The sequence below is a fragment of the Euprymna scolopes genome, chromosome 5 (genome assembly GCF_053919585.1).
Source record: "Euprymna scolopes isolate OS-2025 chromosome 5, ASM5391958v1, whole genome shotgun sequence".
Taxonomy (NCBI): Eukaryota; Metazoa; Mollusca; class Cephalopoda; order Sepiida; family Sepiolidae; genus Euprymna; species Euprymna scolopes.
In genome coordinates, this window is record NC_136486.1 from 38690978 (window position 1) to 38714804 (window position 23827).

Below are 23827 nucleotides of genomic sequence, written 5' to 3' on the forward strand. Positions count from 1 at the left end.
AAATTTTAAATTTTGAAAATGTTTCTAAATTTTTTTTATTATTATTCTTCGTATTATTTGTATTATTTGGATAAGTACTTGGTAAAATTCAGTTGTAAATTACACTCTTCTGGAGGTTGAAGGTTCAATCTTCATGCGAGTGACACTTAGAATACATGAATTACTTTGGAATTCTACCACAACCCTCTGTAATACACAATTGATATAACAAATAATTTTGTTTTGTGCAATTATATAGTTATAAACAAACTTGTAAAATGCAATTTTTTTTTCATTCTCTTCATCAGAGAAAAGAAGCCATGTATATAACTTTAATGGCTCTGAATTAGCCACAATAAAAATAGAACAACGGTGTAAGTCAAGACGTGTATTAATTAAAAAAACAAAGGGTTCAGGATGAAAAGAGTGTTTTTGCATTCCACTGAGCAAGTGAGGTTAGCTCCGGTACTAGAGCCTTTCCCAGGATCATTAAGAGTTCCGGTATATATGGACGGTGGTTAAATCCGTTCAGGGGGTGGTTCCCCCACAAGAGTAACTTTAAATGCATATCTTTTTAGTTTATATTGAATAAAATTCAGTTTTACTATAAATCAAATCGTTCTTTTTTTCTTCTTTTTAAATGTAACATAAGTAAACTAGCCTGGGTGCCCGGCATTGCCAGGATGTTTGGAGGTGTGTGTTGAGCAAAAAAATTTTTTTTAAAAGTTGTAGTGGGCAGACAGGCTCGAACCCTTGATGCGAAGGTGGAAAAGAAAGTAGAGGTGTTGATGTAAGGGTGTTGGTTGAGCAAAAAAAAAAAAGAAAGGAAAATTGCAAGCGCAAGCAAAAAAAAAATAGGAATAGTAAGCAGGTTCGAGCCTGTAACGCGTCAGGGGAAAAAGAGGCAAAAAAACCCAAACAGTCTTACCGATATGCCTACCGCGGTTGTGACGTCATGGGCGTTTTAAGAGATGTCGCGAACGCAAGGGTTAAATGACTTGCAAAAAATGTCAGCGGAAAAAATCGACCCTCCTGTAGAAAAGTTCCCAGTTGAGAGTGAAGTAATTAATGTTTTTGGCCAATTTTTCGATATTTGTTGTCCAAAGGGTCGAGCTTCAAAATGACACCAATCTTGTGAAAATCTGTCGCCTCTGTTGAAAGTTTTAGGAAGACATACATACATACATACATACATACATACATACATGCATACATACATTTAAACAGACAGGTGAGATTTATATTATAAATAATGAACTTTTAAATCTTTAAAATCTATGAAACAACGAAATGTTTAATTACTTTTAACACATAGACACACAACTTTTCCGTTTTGAATTCTTTTTTTTAATTAACATTGAATAAGTTTCAGTACAAAATAATTGTTTTTCTTTTTTTTAATGTAATTATTATGTTTTCTAATGCTTTTTGTAAACATTTTTTGATTCATTATCAATAGACAAACTGTTCGACAGATCTTGCTGTCTAGGATCTCAGTGATGACGTCATTTTTCATCTCATGGGCCTTAATGACATATATTACGCAGGTCGTGCTTCTGCCCGATCATAGCTGATGGAACGGGAATATGCTACCCACGTCGATTAAATAAGGGGTTCTGTTCAAAATTCCATGCAGATTCCAGAATTCAACAGAAAAATTCCAAAGTTCGACAAGATACAGCTGATCAAGATTGGAGGTTACATCGGACGAAATGTTGTGAAAATAACACTCAAGACGAGAACACTAGTCTGAATAATCCAAATAATACAGATTTGAAAATGTTCTTTAAATTTTAAATTTGGAAAATATTGTTGCTGTAAACCTTGCCACAATAAGCTTTGTACTTTTCAAAAATAACTATAACCTTGCGATTAATCCCAAGACAAACGCTGTCCTTTTCAGGACAGTTTCTCTTAGAATCAGCTGATCTGCTCTCTAAGCTAATTTTATTTTAAAATACTGTACCCATAAACACTTAGTTGGTTCTTCTTCGTTATTTTAGTAAAATTCAAAAATTGAAATATCGAATTTCAAGTGAAACCGATGGTATCTACTGCATTATCATGTCACAGTAATGAACATATCCAAAAATTATGAAAAACGATTAGGTAGAAAATTAACTATTAATGAAAATAGTTTTCAAAAACAATTAGCGAAAATTGAGTTTTTGCAAAAAAGAGAAATCATAGAGCTGGAATTGTTACAAAAGGGAGATAAATCTTTTTTGAAAACTGAAAATTTGGCCAAGTTCGAATTTTACTACAATAACAAAGAATAACCAGTCAGTTTTTGTTTAAAATGATAAACTTACATTCCAATAACCTTACCCCAAACCTTGTATATTTAATTCTTAATGTAGTTAATATTCTATGCAAACTATTGCATATTTAAATCCAAATTCTCTTATGTGTCTTCTGTTTATTTTCCAGGTAATTACCATTATCTCCATGTGACAAAACCAGGTGCAAAATATCGAGAGATCAGCCTTGATGAATCTCAAGGTGTAAGTACCAATACTTTTTTTTTATGTGTGTGTGTGTGTGTGTGTTTTTTACAAAGGAGTCACCACTTATCAAGGCCCAGAGGCCACTCGAGGATAAGGGTTAATAAGTGTACAGTGGTCAATGGGACAATGACGTAGTAATTGTTAGTAGTGGAAATTTGGTAAATTGGATTACTTAAGGGGAACGGCTCATTAAGAACTTGTTTATGTTGGACTTGAAGACAATCATATTATAGTCAGCTGGAAAGTAGGCAGATGGAAGAGAGTGTGCAGTTCTAAGAAAGAAGCTTTGTTCATAGAATCTACATTTAGGTTTAGGCATGGATAAAGAGTGGGGGAAATTATTGATAGTGTTTTCAACTAGACGAGTGTTTCTCATGAAAAATTGGTGAGCACTTGCCATGAAAATAACGATAAAGCAGAGACAGGATCACAACTTCTCTTCTGTGAGAATGAGGTTGCAGGGAAGAGAAAAGGGCATCCTCTACGAGGCTACAAAGTCTATTTTGAACTCTGTCAAGGCAGGATAAGATCTTTCTAGTAGTTCCTGCCCAGATGTGGCAACAGTACTCTATCCTTGGACGTACCTGGCTCTTATATAGGTAGAGAATTGCATCAACAGTGAGATATCTACTGGAGTGATTAAAGGATCCCACCATTTTCCCAGCGACCTTGGCAACAGATTTGATGTACGTGTTCCATTTCTCCATTTTATATCAGGAGTAATAGTTAAGCCCATAAGCTTGTCAAAACATGGAGCCTCCCCAAGATGAGAGCCATTCATTTCAATTGATACCAAATGGGGATCAGAGCATTGATGATGTAAAGACAGAAGCTTGGTTTTAGATGCATTAAAAGTAACCAGCCACCTCTTTCCCCATTGTACCACATGCTCAAGATCAGAGGAGAGAAAATAAGAGAGAACTTGGTCATTTACAGTCTTTGATGTACTGCCATAGATGGTAGTGTCATCAGCATAAATATCTACGAATCATCTAAGGATATGATTTGGAAGATCATTGATGTAGATTAGGAAGAGAGTTGGATACAGGATGGAACCCTGAGGGACTCCAGCATTAATATTGTGAGCTTCTGATTTCTGCCCATCAACCACTACTCTTATAAACCTATCAGAGAGAAATGATTTAATAATTGAGAAGACATTTCCAGCTATACCATAGCTGGAGATCTTGTGAAGTAGGCCTTTGATGTGTCAAGAACAACTGCCCTAGAGAGGAAGCCTCCGTCAAGAGATTCGCTAATCCTATGAGATATAACTGTAAGCACATCTGCTGTAGATCTAGCAAAACGAAAACCATATTGCATGTCACTGAGAAGGTTATTTTTGCTGAGGTGGTTGATTACTTCTCTATTTAACACAGATTCCAGAAACTTACTCATGACGCACAGGAGACTTATAGGTCTGTACTGAGAGGGAGATAACCGATCACCTGAATTCTTAAATACTGGCATCCTGACAAAGTTTTTTGAGGAAATGAAACGGTCTATACCTATAATTAACCATTCCGTCAGGTCTGATACTATAGAGGACACATCCTTTTTAAACATGGAACACAGAGATAGATCTGATACAAATGTACGAAAGCTATCCCAGTCAGCCATAGTGTATTGCTATACCGTATGATGGAGAGGTACGTCTGAGGACTTATTACATTTTGTTTTTATCTTAACTGATACAATCAAGTGGTCAGAAGATCCTAGTGGAGACAGAACGGAAGATAAGCATAGCTCAGGGCAAGTTGTGAGAAAAAAGTCTAGGAGACTTGCATAATAGTGATCAGTGTCGGGCACATGGGTGAGTTCGTGAACAATCTGAGTGAGGTCATAAGCAATGGAGAAATCATGGCAGAATCTCCCTCATCATCTGTCTTGTTTGAGTGGGTTAATCATTTCACATTGTGAACATTGAAGTCTCCACAGATGTGAATATTAGCCGAAGGATGAGCAGACATGAAAAGGTAAAGCCGTAACAATTACCCTCTAATATGGCATTGAGAAGCCCTACCAGAAGCAACTGCATGGTCCAGAATCCATTCACTAAATAGCAATACAGTAGCCCCAGTACTTTGCACCTGCTCATAGAACAGCCTCCTTAGTGGTTAATCCAAGGTTCGAGTCCCTGACTATCAGACGGATAACGTCAGCCCAGAAAAAACGTTTACCTCCAGCACCCTTACTAGTGACATGGCCACAAGTTTAGACAAAGAAGCAGAAAATATCTGACAACTCTGACGACTGTTCACGCAAAATACTTCCAACCTAGAATACATCTTTTTTTTCTCCCTTTGTCAGAAAAATCACTCAATTAAAATGAGGACTGAGGGACAAAAAATTGGAATTTTCAATTATGTAATGGCAATTCTGTTAAACTTTTCATTCATCTCATGTTTAATGCTAGTCCTGTGTGATTTCAAGGTACCTTCACCTATTTTTTTTTTTTAAAAATGTCTTAACATACGCAACAATATGCATGTCGACAATCATATTTACATTTCCTGATCCACTTATATTTGACCAATGAAGTCTGATTAAACATTTTCCCCATTATACATTAATCTACATTGTGTTCATTTTACTCTTAAATTTCGAATTTCTGGTATTGTCTATACAAGAGTTACACCCATTTATCACAAAACTACCCAATGTTATATTTAATTTTTTTATTTTCAAATATTTTTATCATTGAAAAAAAATAAAAAGGTAAAAAGTATACACATATAAAGGAGTCAAAGTTGACAACCACTGGGGAATTTATTATAGGACACATATCATAGGAATTTTTTTAAATGTTGTAATTCATTATATTGTGTTGTTGAAGGAACTTTATATTTCCTTGAAATAGCTGTGGGTATTTGTGAACCATAAAAAAAAAAAAAAACGAGTGCATGTTCGGAATTACCTCTATATTAAGAAACTGTTATGATCCTGTTTAAGGGTTCACAAGGAAAATAGAACACAGGAATAGAGTAACAAAATATTAGTGCAGCTAACAAACAAGCTTGGTTAGTCCACCGGATATTGATTCCCGCCTTACGGCTTGGTCTTCCGATATTTATTATGTATGGATCAGTTCATTTGTGCAGGTAGTCTGCTACAACAGAAACAAAAATAAAGAAAAATCAGTGGTGGAAAGAGAATATCGTATTTCAAAAATCACGTAAATAGATCAAGTAGTTTTATTTTTATAAAGAAAATCATTTTTAAGCAAATTGAAGTTTTTCCAACGTCCCTCCTGTGAAGAATAGCTTTCTAAAATCCTGCAAGTTTTAATTATTTGGAGTTATCTCCTTCGTTTTCAGCTTGTTTGCAATATTGAAGCTGCTCACTTAGCCACAAAATTTGATTTTCTTATCCAAAAGTAAAACTACTTGATCGATTTATGTGATTTTTGGTGTATGATATTTTCTTTCCATCATGAGTATGTACATCATACAGATTTTTCTTTCTTTTTGCTTTTTAATATGGGGAAATTCTGGTGGACAAGCTCCAAAACGCTTTTTGGAAATCAGTATATAGTCACATTTATAGACATGTGAAAAATGAAAAGGCAAGAAATCATCAGCCATTTGTTACTTGAGGAAGTACTTTGATGGGTGAGTGCCTCACTACAGATAATAATGAATTATGATTCAAAGAATTTAAATAGGATTATCAAGAAAAATTTGGAAGAAATGAATATTCATTATGATTATTATTATTACTCACACCTGAGAGTATTCTATATCTACCATTTGCTCATGCATGGAATAGTGTTGCTACATCTGGGCTGGTACATCCGCCATTAGTCTCTCACTCTTAGACAGAGTTCAAAAAAGGGTCTTTAACCTAATAAGTCCTGCACTATCAACCAAACTCATACCTATCGAGGGCGACCCAAAGGTTCCCTTTTCATTAGTTGCTGCACCTAAATGTCAGAGAAGGCATCAAATTGTTCCCAGGATTACTCTGCTTACCCTTGATTCTCTCCTTCTACTATTGAGTGTTTAGTGCAAGGATTGATCAAATACCATTTTGTAAGTCTTTGATATGACTCGATTGAGGATTGAACTTCAGTCTCCCAGCCCATTAGTGAACATTCTTACCATTATGCCAAATGAGCCATTTCTAAAAGCCGTCCAACACATGCCATCATGTTAAACCAATGATGATGGTGGTGGTGATGATGTGGCGATGATGATGATTATGATGATGGCTATGATGATGATGATAGCCGTGGTGGTGGTGGTGGTGACGATGATGATCCCTGCTAATCAGTCGGTCTGTCTGCTTAAATTTGCAATAGCATTTTTGTTGGTCTGTCATGCTAAAGTTTGAAACAGCACTGTCATCGCTAAACGCCTAGATTGGATGGATCCATACAAAGAGCATCTGTTCCGGTTTTCTTTTTTATTTCTAACACATTTCCTGTCTTTATATTCTACATAATTTTAACAACTTTTGTCGTTTCAGGGTGTTGGCACATCGCTTGTTACTGGAAAGCCGAATGGATCCAATGGATATTTTCGTATTTATTTAAACAGATACAGCTCAGTTGAAACTATAACTTGTCTTTCTAAAAAGGTAGTTTCATATATATATATATATATATATATATATATATATATATATATATATATATATATATATATTCACATATTTTTCTGATAACCTAAGGACTTTGGAATTCCCTTCCGGGTTCCGGGTTCCGGATTCCTGCTTCCCCAACTGTACTGACATGCAGAAGTTCAAGTATAATGTGAACGGACATCTTGCTGCCCAACTCCCTACATAGTACCCCTGTAGCTTATGTCCCTGTTAATAGCCCCCTACATCAAAGTGACAACGTGCCTTGTTTGGGGTGAAAATGTAATAAAAAAAAAAAGGACTGTCTGAATGTACATACATACATACATACATACATACATATAAATACCTTGGCATCAAAGAAAACGAGAACATACAGCATGCCAAGATGAGGGAGAAGATTAGTAAAGAATGTGCGAGGAAGATCTGCAAAACACAGCTTACAAATAAAAATAAAATTACTGCCAATAATCAACTTATCATGCCAGTAATAACATATAGCTTTGGCGTCATTGATTGGCCACAAAAATACATCAACAGGCTAGATGTAAAGACACGGAAGCTACTTATGCTTCATAAAATAATATATAGAAATCAGTGTCTACCAAAACTGTATTTGCCCAGGGGAGAAGGAAGACTGGGTCTCTCAGAGATCAACCACTAACATAGGGCAACAATAGCGAGCACAGGCCAGTATCTGAGAAGCTCCCAGAACCACACCCTCTCAATATTATATGAAAATCAAGAGACAAGAGCCAGCAGAACAACATCAGTCACCCAGCTGGCAAAACATTTTGGTCAAGGCTGTCTCACAGATGAGGCTGAAACACTAAACAAACCTGCCACAGAAATAGCAAGAAAAAGCCAGCAGAAATATACTGAGACCTTCCAAAGGAGGAACCTTGAAGAGTGGAACCAACATCAGCATGCAAACTCTTCCAGGAATATATAGACAAAAAAAGTTCCTTGGACTGGCTCAAGAGGGGATCCCTCCACGGCTGCTCAAGACCAGGGATTGATGACCAATGCATTCAAGAAGAGGGCAAGTCTCAGTAATGACAGCAAATGCAAATTCTGGCACACAGAATTGGAAAGTGTGAGCCATCTGGTATTAAGTTGCAAGGTTCTTTTGGGGGATGGCTACTACACAGCGAGACATGCTGGAGTACCTCCACTGGACCATCTGTAAAAAATTAAACCCAGTGCAGCAGCAAGTCTTGGGAACATCAACCGGAAAGAACAGTTAGAAATGACATATGCAATAAATTACGACCATGTAATCCCTACAGTCACCTACCTTGAAAATGTTGCGGTCAAATCTGATATAGTTATATGGAATAAGTCAGAGAGAGTGGCAACCTTGGATGAAGTGAGTGTCCCTAATGATGGAGGTCTGAACATAGCTGAAAGGAAGAAACAGACCCAATATCAAGATCTCATGTATGATATGAAAAGAAACTGGAATCTTAAGGAGATATCAATGACACCAGTTATTATAGATGCCACAGGGCTTATGAAGAAGAACTTGAAGTCCTACCTAACTAATATTCCTGGTGAACCAAGTGCAAAAGAGATCCAGCCAATTGCACTTAAGGGAACAACGAGGATACTAAAAAGAACTCTCGGCTGATTTCAATAAAAAGCAGGACAATGTTGGCAGCTGGTTTGGCTGCCCCATACCCAGCATTACAATCTTCAAAGGAAGAAAATTAAAAAAACAAAAACAAAAAAAAACATACATACATACATTTGAGGGAGGGGGGTCCAAGAAGTATTGAAGCTCCTTTAAATAGAAATTCATCGAGATAATAAAAAGTTCAACATACAAGGTGGAGGTTCTACACAAGAGGAGAAATATTGATAATACAACATCGTGCATACTGGTTCATAAGGAAGAAACATGAATAGGAATAGGGGTTATAAAAATCTTTATACCTAGGCAACCTTCAACCAATAATTTCATAAACAGAGTTTAAAATTACGATATTTAAATTTGTTATAATTTTATGAAATTTGGTTAATAATTAACAATTTGATTATCAACAAATTAAATTTACCTTAAAAAATCGTATAAATTTTTAATCCAGAATAGTTTAAAAAAATGCAAAACCAAACGAAAAATACAAAGATCCACAGAAAGCGATATATATGTGTGTGTGTGTGTGTGTGTGTGTGTGTTTGTGTGTGTATATATATATATATATATATATATATATATATATATATATATATATATACTACTGTTGTTATATGTATATGGCGGTTTCTGTGAATCTTTGTATTTTTTTTGTTTAGTTTTGTATTTTATGAATGATTGCATTTGATGCATTATAATAGCAATATATATATTCTTAGCAATATTTTACTCTAGATTGGGAATGGTTCATTCAATGTTATTTTTGCTGTAATTATTTTATCACTGTCGTTATCAAGATTATTTTATAATAAATAACACCTTTTTATGGTGGCTATCCATTTTCATCCCAATATTTAAAACAGCTCATAAAAAAATTATGGCACAAAGAGTTTAGGTTTTTGTCCAGAAGTCGCTTTATATTAAAAATAAATAAAATAAAATAAATCTGTATTGCAAAACAAAAATATCGCATTTAAAAAATCAGATAAATTGATCAAGTAATATTTTTGAATAAGAAAATTAAATTTTATCAATAATTGAAGAGCCACTGTCTTGTTCTCCATTTTGAAAACAATCTAAAAAAATAACTAAGGGAGATAACTCACCATAATTCAAACTCGCGAGATTTTCTGCTGTAATACATACGCATTACCATTAATCACTTAAAATTATTTCTTAATCATATTAAACTATTAGATCAATTTATGTCATTTTTGGAATATATTTTCGTTTCATTACTGATACGTACTTTTTCTTTATTTTCGTTTTTTTTTTTTTTAATACAGATGTAATTCTGGAGAAAACCCAACATTTATTATGTACTTAAACGTTGGGTTAAAACAAGACAATATACCAAAAATTATGCTGATCATCCAGTAGTTTTGTTAAAAATAATCAAATTTTATTGGTGAAATCTTTTTTTGGCTTTTTTCAGCCTTATTGAGGTCAAAAGACATAATTCAAACTTTAATTCAAGAAAAGAAAGAGTCAATAAATCTCCCCCCCCCCATCCCATGTTAGGATTGTATTTCAAAATTTGCATGGCGGTGATTTTATTTTATTTTTTAAAATCAAAATATTGGATGAATTTGTGTAAATTTTGGTGTACAGCCCCCCCCTTTTTTTTCTTTTAACTTAACAGATACATATAAAAAGTTTTTGTGCAATATTTATTTAATATTGGAGCGAAACTGGATAATCACATTCTTTTTTTATATTCAGCCGTTTCCAGCTTTGAATTTCGTCCAGTTATATGGAATCCATGAACGAATACTAAATAATCTGAGGCAACGATATCAAGAAGGACTCATCGAAGATTTCTTCAGGTTAGTGCTTAATCCATAAAATATGACTTTGAATTTTTGATTTCGTAAGTGATTATTTGTAGAGCTGACTAACATGTTGTTTTTTTTTTCAGAGGAAAATATGAACTGTCTCTGATGAGTTGTTTAGTGTTTGTACACCATTCAACGAATCACGTCTAAGGCAAAATAAAATATTATGAAAGAAAAAAAAAATATATATATATATGTATATATATATGTATATATATATGTATATATATATATATATATATATATATATATATGTATATATATATATATATATATATATATATATATATATATATATATATATATATATATATATATATATATATCTTTTTGGCTTTAAGAATAACCAATCTAGGAGAAGGACATACTGAAATCCTTGTATGAATTTGTGCTTCAGTTCTAGCTGGAAAGCAATGATGTCAAGCAAAAGTCAGTCAGGTCTTCATTTGAGAAGAACTTGACTACTGGCCAATGAAAACTTTAACCCATGAGAGGGAAATTATAACGAATCTGAGTGGTTAGTTAGCTAGATTAAACATCAGCTAGTTTAGTTAGCTAGACTAAACATTACCATTGAGGAGACCTACCTCGAGAACTGGATTAATCGTTGGATCACCTTAAACAATTGATGTCCTTATCTATGTTCTTTAAAAAAACTATTTTTAAACTCTAATTTTTAATATATTTATTTATCATTATTCATAATGATTAATTTGCTAAATACATTTCCTCTGAAAATATGAGCCATACATTGAAATTCCATAGATTAAGGAAATAACTTTAAATTTCTTGTATTCCTTGTTTCAAACAGTAAATATTTTGTCTAAAAATTCTATATTTTTACTTCACAGAATTTAATTATAAACTCCACAATTCATATATATATATATATATATATATATAGTTGTTGTTGGCATCCGTCAGTTTAGAAGACTATTGGGTTGTACATACATACATACATACATACATTTGAGGGGGTCCATCTTCTGTGGCTGAATAAGTCTATCTTCGATCTACATTGTCGGTTGCAGACACCATAGGTGTCGTGTTAGTAGTCTGTTGAATTTTGTTCACTGGCCCTTCCTGAATAGTCTTTTAGTCACAGCCTGTTCCGGGATGGACCTTTTGCTAGTGGTCAGGTCTTTGGTTACCATTTGTCTCCAGAGGTTGTGGACTTTAGCTTTGGGCTCCCAGCTGGTAGGGTCAATATCACATGCTTTCATGTCACGTTTGCTCACATCGACATAGTGGCAATAAGGACGACCAATTTCCCTTTTGCCAGTAGTGAGGTTACCGTAGAGAATGTCTTTTGGGGTTCTCTCATTGTCCATGTGGTGCATATTGCCTATCCAGCATAGGCGTCTTTGGCAAAGGAGGGTGAACATGGAGGGGATACCAGCCTTTGCGAGCATAGCATTGTTTATAACTTTGTCTTTCCAAGAAATTCCAAGAATTCTTTGCAGACTACACATGTGAAATTTGCTCAGTTTCCGTTCTTGGTAGCTGTAACTTGTCCATGCTTCGCTGCCATTCAGAAGGGTGCTGATGACACAGGCCATGTAAACATTCACTTTTGTGAGATGTTTATTTGGCCACACCTGAACTTGTAATAGAAGTCCTGTGTTGCAGGAGAATGAGGAATAAAGGTCTTTTCTTAAAACCTGAAACAGATGTTGAAGTTCTTTCCTATTCTTTGTCTTCTTTGCGACTGAGTCTACAACTTGTTGGGTGCCAGGTGTGTACATGTTAACATGTACTATGTTACACCACTTCATGGAGTGCATTCTTGTTATGCCACTACCTTGTGGTCAGCTGTTGGCTCAGTGAAGGCCACGGGAAACAAACCCTATAGAAAATTCAGAATGTAGCCCCGCAGGCAGGTCAGTGTGGTACTTCTCACTGTCTCTGGCAGCTACTGTGGTCGAGCTGGTTCCAGACATACTGGTCTTATCATTCCTCTGGGGTACACCAGTGAGATCAGAGAGGGGGATATTGATGCTTGGGCAACTCAATTTGTCTATACTAATACCCAGGCTTGCGCCCTGGAGAGACAACTTCAGCTACACACACCCACATATATATATCAGTAGTTTACATTTCAAAGCCCCCCCTCCCCCATGTATATAATTTTATAATATTTTATAATATTTTATTTATCTTAGGCGTGTTTCATTGAATGGTGTACAAACACTAAACAACTCATCAGAGACAGTTCATATTTTCATATTTTCCTTTGGAATATATATATATATATGCTTCCATGTGGAATCTTCATTTTAGACAATGTCATGGCTCTATTCGGTATGAATATTGTAGAACAACGAAAAGCTCATTCATCTGGATCCTTGCCAATGGTCCTGGTCCCATATTGTGATAAGATTCACAAGACCATAGTTTGGAGTTGGTGTGTCCAAATGAGGTGTGGACAAGCATCTGCTAGCATTTGTTAACATTAATCATTAATTCTCTGCATAGCTAAAGAATTAATTGAAAGTGGAATAAAAACTTTTTATCTTTTTTTTATAAGATACTAGCGAGGGGTACCCGGCGTTGCCCGGGTGTTTTTCGGGGTATGTGAAAAAAAGCCGAAGCGTTGACGACGCGACGTTGGAAAATAGTAAAGTGTTTTTAAAAAAACAGGTGCGCGTTTTTGATTGACGTGACGGCGATAGGTATTCAGCAGTTATTTTGTGCGGGACAGTTTTGAATAAATGGGTTTGTTTGTTTTTAAAAAACCGCTCCCAGCGAAATGAAAGCTAGAGTCTAATATGACGAAGTCGACATTGACCAAACTGGCTCTGGGCCTGTGATTAGAGTCGAGGTTCGCTTTTTTTTATACCGAAAAGCGAATGTAACGCGTGCCGATGCGGGAAATGTGGAATAATTAAGGTTTGAAAGTCAATAAAATTAAATAGAGAGGCCAACTCCGTGGATAATTCGTAGATATTACAATTTATAGATGATATAAAAAGTTTTAAAAAGTTGTGAAGCGAGCAAGCACTTGTTTGAAAGAAGCCTTTCGTGGACATCGAGGAAAAGCGAACATACATACATACATTTTCGCTTTTATATTTATAGATGTAATTTATTCATTAAACTCCATTAATTTTCTCATTAAGATGACCAGACGCTGTTTGGGGGCATTTAGTAGTTCCTATTGCCGCCCCACGGGGGCAGAGTTAGACACCAACGTCGGTTTTTAATGTGGAGAAAGGAACAAAAATAAAAATTGTCTCAGTCGTGAAGGATTTCTCCTCCACTTACTGAGAACAAAAAATTACTACACTTTAATCTTGGCCCAAAGGCCAAGAAAAATGATTCACTTCAGAAAAAGGAAAAACAGAAAATAAATTTGATTAAAGATTGTCAATCATGTCCTCTCACCGTTTCCCACCGATAGCACATGCTGCCGGTAGCTGTCACCTCTGTCGGATTTAACTATTGGCTCGTTTGCACTCTATCACCGATGAGTAGCTTCAGACGGAGATAGAGGGCGTGATTGACAGCTTCTTTCTCTCAGTCATGTATGTATAATCATTGTCTCTTTAATTGATGACAATAGTACGATTGTCACTAGGAATATGAAAGAGGAGAATGTTTCCGCATTGTTAGCACTGAAGCTTTTTTTGCTTGGGTGGCCTATATAAATCGAGGTCAGTTTTACATTGGATTAATCTTGAATATATGTAAATATATGTGTGCTGTTTGTCTCTTGCTTGTATAAATACTTAAACGTATATATGTGTGTGTGTGTGTGCGCACGTGCGCGCGCGCACGCGCGTGTGTGTGTGTGTTACACATCATCAGTATACATATACTAGCAAGACGATACGGTGCTGGCTGGAATTGAATTAGAATCAAAGAATATTCCACACTTCCAATACTTTTATTGTCATCGAAATTAATGAAATTGCCCATTTTTCAATCAAATCGATTGATTGCCTGCTCTAGTTGGGGACTTACTATATATATATGTATATTAGCAAGGAGACCTGACGTTGCTTGGGATTGAATGATGATCATCATTGTCATTGAAATCAACGAAATCGCCCATTTTTCAATCAAATCGATTGATTGCCTGCTCTAGTTTGGGCCCATCACGGTGCACCAAGAGAAAGCTTCACATGCCCCCCCGCCCCCGCAGTCACTTAGTCCATAATACACTGTAGTCTATATTGCACTGTAGAGAACCTACTGCTGATTTCATGAAATTATTTTTATATAATGGCTTGAATTAAAGTTTAAAATGCAAAAGTTAAGTATGTTGTTTCAGTTGTGTTTTAAACAGAAACATTCATTTTGAACGCGCCTCTGTCTTATCAAAGAAATCTACGGTTGATTTTATATGCCAGGCCCTTCTGCTTGTGCGGTGATAAAAGTTCTAAAATGCACTTGTGATGTTAGGCTGTATCAGAGTGTTAACTTTTGTCAAAATTGGACCAGAGGTGTAGTTCGGAATAAACCAACACTTGCTTCACTATTTACTCATCAAACAGTGAGGTCCAGAAAGGGAAAGCATGGTAAGAGATTAAGCAACACTTGCTTCTCTATTGACTCATCAAGCAGTGAGGTTCAAAAGAGGAAGTGTGGTTACAGATTAAGCAGCACATGCTTCACTATTGACTCATCAACCACTGAGATCGAGAAGTGGGAAGTGCGGTTATTGATTAAACCATACTTGCTTCACTACTAACTAATCAAACAGTGCCAGTTATGAAAAGGAAGTAAGGTTAAGAATAAGGCAACATTTATTAAGTTTCTAACCACCACCTGTATCCGGTTTACTAGATATTAAAACATGTCCTTAAATAATGTATGCATCTTACCTATATCGTCTTTGGTCAAATATTTTTAGGCTCATACAGGGTGACCCAAAAAAAGCAAAAGCTAAATGGAGGCCATCTAGAACATATGCTGTAGAACGGAGAATAAAAGGCCAAAGACCCTTGTGTTTTGATATGATGTTTGAATATAATAAACTAGTTATGACCAAAGTTTCATTTTATTCGGACAAAACACTAAGAAACGGGGTCTAATTAGAGTTGGGACCCGTTTTGTTTGGGTCGCCCTGTATAAATATGATGTCAATATATCCATCCAGCGCGACAGCAGCCGAGATTGAACTCACTACATGAGTTTGTGTAATTCAAATCTTGTCGGTAGCTGAATACTTGATGCTTCGCCAGGGCTATCAAGGATATTTTTTTATCACGAGATGGGACGCCATCACTAGATGGGATGCCTGCCACGGCTTAAGAGAGTCCCATCTACGATTGAGAGAGGGATAGACCATGCCAGTTTCTCAATCTGGTATTTTACCTCGCTGTACATACAGCATCTCGCCTCTCCAAATGGTCACCCATCTGGTACTGGCCAGGCTCGACATTGCTTAACTTCGGTGATCTGGCGAGAAACGGTGTATCAACGTGATTGTGCCGTATGTATGTCAACATATAATATGCATAAAATACATTTATTAGCCAAATTACAATGCAATATTATCATAATAAACAAATATTTATTTGTTTAAAATTGATATTTTGACGATAAACGTCATCCTCCGAATTTTATATATTTTTTTCTTTTTTTGCATTGTAATTTGGCTTATAAACGTATTTTATATGTATTTTATTATAAAATTTAAACAACGCTTAAAGTTGAGTTTTTCTCTCTCTCTCTCTCTCTCTCTCTCTCTCTCTCTCTCTCTCTCTCTCTGATATAGATATTAAAAGCCTACTTTTTCTGCTTAAAAAATTATTAAAACGAACTTTCTAATATAATCAGTCATGGATATGCGAGCGACTACATTAAGATTAACTAATTTGCATATTCCTCTGAAAAACGAGCATTAATTAATTACTTATTAATTTTTTTATATCTTATTATTAGATGATTGGTTTCATTTCACTCTTATGCTAAATTCTATTTATGCATAGTTTCTACATTCTGCATATTTGCATAAAATCTAAGATAAAAACGTTCTTACACAAGGAAATATTTTTATCTATCTATATATATAAAAGCGAAAATGTATGTATGTTTGTATGTTTGTGTGTCTGCTAAAAACTTTCGACAGACACAACAAAAATTCACAAACTTGGTCTCATATGAAAGCCCCCACCTTCCGGACGACAAATATCGAAAAATTGGCCCAAAGTGACCATCAGAAGTGCGTCAACTGATCGATTTTCTGCAGGGGGGGCCCCCAAAAAAGTGACATTTTAATGTTAAACATTACATATTTTTAAATCGATTTATAACTGCCCCAAAAAAACCCGCTGAGTCATGTCACGTGATCTTGACGTCAGCAACCTCTAATGGCGGTCTTAATTTACAATTTAAAAATGTTGTTATCGGTAAAAAAAAAAATTAATTAAAGCTAAACTATGAACTTCTACGCTATGACAACGTTACCAAAGTTATTACCACATTCAAAATAGGTAGATACGATAGTTAAACGAAAAATAAAGTAAAAAAAAAAAATATGCTTACAAAAAATATTAACGATCGAAGTTTTTTTTAAAAATAAAAACAGCCAGATGCCATTTTCCAGTCTTTAGAGTAAGGCAGACGAAGAGAGAGAGAGAGTGAGAGAGAGAGTGAGAGAGAGATGTCTAGACAGATTCGACAGGGGGGATGGTCAACAACGCATGCGTCAGATGACGTCATGACGTCGTGACCTGATTTACTTTAAATAGTTGATAAACCGAACAAACTTTATATACGCTGCTTTAGCGCTGGTAGTTAAGGCCTTGGTTTATTATCTAAACGTTTTGGGTTCGAATCGTGGTGTGAGATGTTTTTTGTTTTTTTTTCGATTTTTTAAATTTAAATATTGAACCCTGTATTATTTAAGCCATTTTTCACGTAACGTTCGTTCGTTTGCCTTACTTAATTTTTTTTGCATTTTACCCCCCTCCCCCCCCTGCTTAATTAAAACGTTGTTTTCTTTTCTTACTTCGCTTATAACAATGCTTACATCGTCATCGTCGTCGTAACGCTCAACGACTTTCAAACATCTTTCACTTCTGGCTGGCCGATTTTATTTTCAAACTTCGTCTCAGGGGTTCGGCTTCGATCCTACCCCCCCCCCCCTGGCTTCTTTTTTATTTAACACCACACACCCCTATAAACACCCGGGCAACGCCGGGTACCCCTCGCTAGTATATATATAAAAGCGACTTTGTCAGTGTGCGTGCGAAAAGTTACTACCAAACTCGTCTTTGAATATTTGGTCTACATAGTTGAAATTTGGTGTATAGTGTATTTGAACCTGTAGCACACTTTCGATTTGGTTTTTAGCTGGTAAAATAGCTGAAAAGGAGCCAAAATTGAAAAAAAAAACATTGAGATAGGCCTGGTGTAAGTCGACTAAACACCGTCTTTTTTTCAGCACATGTGTTAATTAAAAATTATAGGTTAAAGAATCTTATTCTTTGGAGTTTTTGCATACAAATGGACTTAGGTCATGTGCTAATGGATAAGGCTGGAGAGCTATATGTTTCAGTTTCGATTCTTGCTGATGGCACACAGGTCATTTTTTTTTTTACTTTTGAAATCACTACTATATATTAAGTACAATATAATAATCGATAGAGAATTGGCTTTATAATAATGAATACGAAATCTGTATTAATTAAAATATAATATTCAAGTGTATTTTACAGCCGGGCAACGCCAGGTGGCTTGCTAATATATATACTGATGAGTATTATATGCTAAAGAACCCAACTGCAATTAATTGAATTTCAGTTTAATCTAATATATAAAAAGCTATATGTCTGTCTGTCTCTATATTTTCAAACTCTATCTCCTCCGAAACTAAAAGTTGCAGAGTGGTGCTAGGGGCCACAAATGATTGGATTTTTTATGAACTGTTCATTTAGGGGTAAAAATTGAAAAATCCTTATACATTTTTCACATTCATCTTGCTTTATTTTTAATTTTTAATCAGTTTATATGCATATCATGTTGGTACAGTGGTAACGTCACCAGCTTTGAATCTGATAGTTTTGCTTCCGGTTTCGATTCTAGTTGATGGCACCCAAATAAATATTTTTTTAATTTTTGAAATCACGACTCTATAATAATATATACAAAATCTGGACAAATTAAAATATCATATTTAAGCGTAATTAACGCCTGGGCAAAGCTGGACGCCCTCACGCCACCCTACTAGTTCAAAAATAAATAATTTTTACATAAATAAGCCTGTATGCTACATAGCCATTTTAGTCATTACAAATTAGATTTCATATTTTCATAAAATCTTATCTATATTATAATGCTTTCTTTCACATTTTGTTCATGTTTTTATCTTTTTCATATTTTATTTTTCATGTTTGTTGCTTTTTTTCAATGTTTTAATGTTTTTCATATTTTATTTTTCATGTTTGTTGCTTTTTTTCAATGTTTTAATGTTTTTCATATTTTATTGCTTTTTTTCAATGTTTTAATGTTTTTCATATTTTATTTTTCATGTTTCTTCATATTTTTTATATCCTCTGTTTTAGCTTTCTTATGGAATCTTGGTGCCTTGCCATTTACTTGGATCGGTTTCCTCTTATACATGAAGAAATCAGGGAAAAGTTATTGGCAGAAGTAAGTTATAATAATCGATTGATTATCCAAATTAAAAGTATACATTTATTCAATCAGAATCTTCCATTCTTTTTCATGTCTATTACTAATGCAGAAAAATTCCTGATTCTTACTTGATTTTTACATATTCGCATCTAAATATCTTTTCTCTCTTGGCGACCCAGCAGTGGTTAGAATGGTGGTTGTGTTCTGAGTTCTAGTGTATGTGGAGCAGGCCAACAAGGTCGATCCTGGCCTTACATTGCCTTTCACATTGAGCACTGGTAGTTCCATTTCAGTTTTGAAGGTTAGCTACAAGGTGTTCTTCTCTCCCTCCTTCTCTTCTCCTTGAGATTCACAAATGAGTTGGCGATAGTTTGCCTTCAGGTTTACCTGTCCTTGGCCTGGGTCTCTCGTGTATATATTAATGCCACACTTCAAGTTTTCATTCAAAAGACTCTAGCCCAACCATCTCAGCTGGTTCTTAATCACAATGGCTTTGATGTTGGTGGTGTTAGCCTCTTGGAGGATGCTGAGGTTAGTATGATATTCCTCCCAAGAGATTCCAGAACGTTCCACGGGTAGCATTGGTGGAACGTTTCCAGTGCCTTGAGGTATCGACAATATGTCATCCAGGTTTCTGAATATAAATATAACATAAAAAAAAATCTTCAATAATTTTGGCAAATGGCTCATGCTTTTCCATGTTTTATTCTCTTAAGTTACTGCAGTCTTACATGTCAACTTAACATCACGCGCTCACTTTAAAAGGAAGATGGTAAATTAAATGGAGACAAAATCCAATCATCTCATTCACCAAAAGAGAAAGACTTTACTCTTTTCCTTGCTATGTGTCACTTTGGACTTCCTCTCATAATGCAATTTCATGTACACGTAGCTTTCGTTCTAATCGAAGAACTACAATCCCTTGTACCCCCTCGACATAAATACCCCCAACAAACCTGACAAGCAGCAAAATCCCACCCCTACACAGTAGAAATCCGTAGATGTAAGAAAGCCCTCTTATCTAACAGTTTCTTCCCTAGGACTGCTAGACTTTGGAATTCCCTTTTGGGTTCCTGTTTCCCCGACTGTACTGACATGCAGAAGTTCAACTGCAATGTAAACAGACATCTTACTGCTCAACTCCCTACATAGTACTCATACAAATTATGTCCCAGATAGTAGCCTCCTACATCAAAGTGGCACCGTACATTGTTTGGGGTGAAAATGCAATAATAATTTTTTTTTTTTTAAATCTTAACTTCTAATAGTATTTTATATTCATTTACTTAATTTTAAACTTATATGAAAATTTTCCCATTCTAAGCTTATTTTTACACCAAACAGCAAAATGAATGTTCGTAAAATGTTTGTAGGTATGTATGAATTGACAAGGAATGAATGTTCGTAAAATGTAACTTATCTTTTGGACGATGGAGAGGGTTAGGGTAGGCCAGTCATCCTGCTGTCGGTGATGCGTGTTCCTGGCTTGTAACTGGAAAGCGAGTGACTTTTTCATCAGCAGCTAGCAGCTCGGCGTCTTCGTCTTCTTTTTCCTCCTCACTTCTTTGGTTTGTATGAATTAGGCATTGTTTAGAATTGAAGGCGTTTGGCCCATAACATGAGAGCGTAGTCGGCTTCAGTTCACTGGTGTCTTATTTCTTTTTCTTCTTCATCTCTTTAGGTCGGGTGGGAGAATCCGTCCGTACGTTCACTGACGCAGCAGGGCGAATCTCTCTTCCCTCTTTTCGGTTCCCTCAAATCCCTCATTTTATAGTGGCAAACTGGCTCCCAGTGACTGTGATATACGAGGTGTTTATTTTAGGCACGGAGCTCTGCCATTGGTCGATAATTATTTTTTGGTTATCTTATTTTTTTCTTCCCAAGTGGAAGCGATGCGTGGAGCCATGTGCAAAAGACGATTTTTCATTTTGTCTTTCATGGTGGATGCGTTAACATCCGGTTCGCTGCTAATTCTCATCATGTTCCCACACATCTAATCTGCTCATTCACCATGTCTCATTAGCAACTTCCAGTCTGTGACATAACTAACTTGACATCTAATGGAAAATCTCAGTCTCTAATGATAATCTGACATGAAAATTCCAAATTCTAACCTTATTTTATACATCTGTATCTAACTATTGGTACAATTTAAACACTTCAGCTTATTTTTGCATCAAAATATTACTACATTGCAACATGTCTCACTGACGGTGGCATGGAGTAATAATTTTACACCATTATTCTGTGTTAACAGGGATTAACCTCTGTTCCCAAATGTTTTGTCCTTAAACTATTCTGTCAATAAAAATATTTGGATTTTATGAGTAAAAAAAGGTAAACACATTTTTTTTCTCTCTTTAAAGGAAGCAGGAATAAAAGAAATGCTGGACACTTTCCTGGAGGATAATTCAACAGAAACGGTATGTCTTTCTGTTTTCTCACATAAAATTTATTAGTTTGAATGTCAGGAATCTCTACATATTCCATTAGTACGGGAGATGTTCCAAAAGTATTGCCTCCTATTTTTTTATTCCACCCAAATGGACCAGATGAGATTGCAAATTGCATTGTTATGATGATTTAACTTATGCATTCATAACCTAAAAGTTTCATATCTTTGTTGCAGATATTGACAGTGTGAGACTCTAAGAAAGTAACCCCTGTCATGTGTGTGTGTGCATGAGAAGCAGAGATGTTCCATTGAATTCCCCCATGCAGAAAAAATTGAACTGATCAATGAATGATCAACATTCATCAATGCTTTTTGAGCGTTTACAAAGTTGATGCAGTTGATGTCGGCATAGTTAAGAGATGGATTCGTCGATTTCAGAGTGTCGGTAGAGATATAAGTTAAAAACAGCACTCTGGACGCCTATGTACAGCCACCACCCTATTTCTGGCAAAAATGCATTGAGAATGGTGGTGACTATGTGGAAAAATAAATTCTAGACCACAAAAGGTTGCTCGTTTTGATAATACCACTCCTGTTTTCATAATTCTTCGACTTTCTTTTAGATAAAAACTAGGAGAAACAACTTTAGGAACATATATATATATATATATATATATATATATATCATATCTCCTTTCTTATTATTTGGATTCATCGGACTATTGTTTTCATCTTGAGTGTGATTTTCACAACGTTTCAGTCGATGTAACCTCCGACCTTCTTCAGGTGTATCTTGTTGAACTCTGGGATGTTTCTGTTGAACTCAGAAATTTGGACGGAATTTTGAGCGGAACCCTTTATTTACATCATAGGGGTAACATGCTCTTGTTCCGTCAGCGATGACTGGATAGAAGTCCTAAGTAATTCACAATTGTATTTTTTCAGTCGCATACCCTGAGGATTGAACCTTCAACCTTCAGGAGAATATCACTTTTTGCAATTGATTTTTCCAAGTACTCTAACCACTGCACCATATTTCCTTTCTCTTATTTATTTACCTGTCTGGTACAAAAAGTTCCTTAAGATTTTTTTTTATTATCATTGTCTTTTTACAATGCAGCTTTATTCCTATATAATTTTATATGCTAATTAACATATTACAGAATAGCTCTTATTATTATTATTATTATACTTTTTATTATTATTAATTTATTTATTTACTCATCTATAAAAGTGAGAATGTGTGTGTGTGTAAGTTCAATTCTCAACCTATATATTCAATGAATTTTTGATCTATAGACTTGAAATTAAGTATATAGGGTATTCAGATATGTGGAAAATTTTTAATCGGTTTTCATCTGGAAAAAAGGATGTCTAAGGGATCAAAATTAAAAAAATTGGTCCTTGGGTGTGATTATCGAATTTTTATCTATTTGTCAACCATTTCATGAAACCAATTTCAATATCGCTCCTTGTTTTGGTCTGATGAAGTGGTTTCTTTGAATTAGGAGTCCACTAAAACATGTATGCACATATGTAACCAATAATATTTGTATAATAAACAGACTATATATATATATATATATATATATATATATATACAGGGTGACCCAAAAAAAACAAAAGCTAAATAGAGGCCATCTAGAACATGTTGTAGAACGGAGAAAAAAAGGCCAAAGACCCTAGTGTTTTGATGTGATGTTTTGAATATAATAAACTAGTTATGACCAAAGTTTCATTCCATTCGGACAAAACACTAAGAAACAGGGCCTAATTAGAGTTGAGACCCGTTTTTTTTGGGGGGGGGGTCACCCTGTATATATATATGTATGTATATACATATGTATATCACCCAGTATATATATATATATATATATATATATATATATATATATATATATATATATATATATATATATGATGAAAATTATGGAAATAATATTCTGACATGATGGAAAGATAAAAAAGGAACAGACCAAATTATATGTTCATCAATGTTTCATCAAAATTGCATCATATTCCTTTCAAATTTCTAACGTCCATACAAAGAATTTTTATTCTAAGCAAGACAAAGAATACTTTAGAAATTTAATCTCCTTAACCTATAGGGTTTCGATGTCTACCATCTCATCAGAGGAGAAAATATTAGCAAATATTTATAAAGGTATGTACCCTATTTGCTAAAGTCAGTGAGACATGGAAAGCCAAAGTAAAAATAAATGATTAATCAGAAGTCATATAGCAAGAGAATTTGAAGAAAATTTGGATCTATAATTTTCATATCCTTTTCTTCAAATTTTCTTCAAAT

General features: G+C 35.0%; 1 protein-coding gene across 2 annotated transcripts in view; it reads left to right on the plus strand.

Annotated features, from left to right (window-relative positions):
- The window catches only part of LOC145276783 (cilia- and flagella-associated protein 61-like), a 166356-nt gene that overhangs the window by 129682 nt on the left and 12847 nt on the right, over window positions 1-23827 (plus strand). For both annotated transcript variants that reach the window (XM_080128068.1, XM_080128067.1), the window contains exons 26-30: window positions 2410-2483; window positions 6954-7064; window positions 10426-10529; window positions 19052-19139; window positions 21491-21547. In XM_080128068.1, the coding sequence (XP_079984194.1) occupies window positions 2410-2483; window positions 6954-7064; window positions 10426-10529; window positions 19052-19139; window positions 21491-21547 (434 nt within the window). The remainder of the gene's footprint in view (window positions 1-2409; window positions 2484-6953; window positions 7065-10425; window positions 10530-19051; window positions 19140-21490; window positions 21548-23827) is intronic.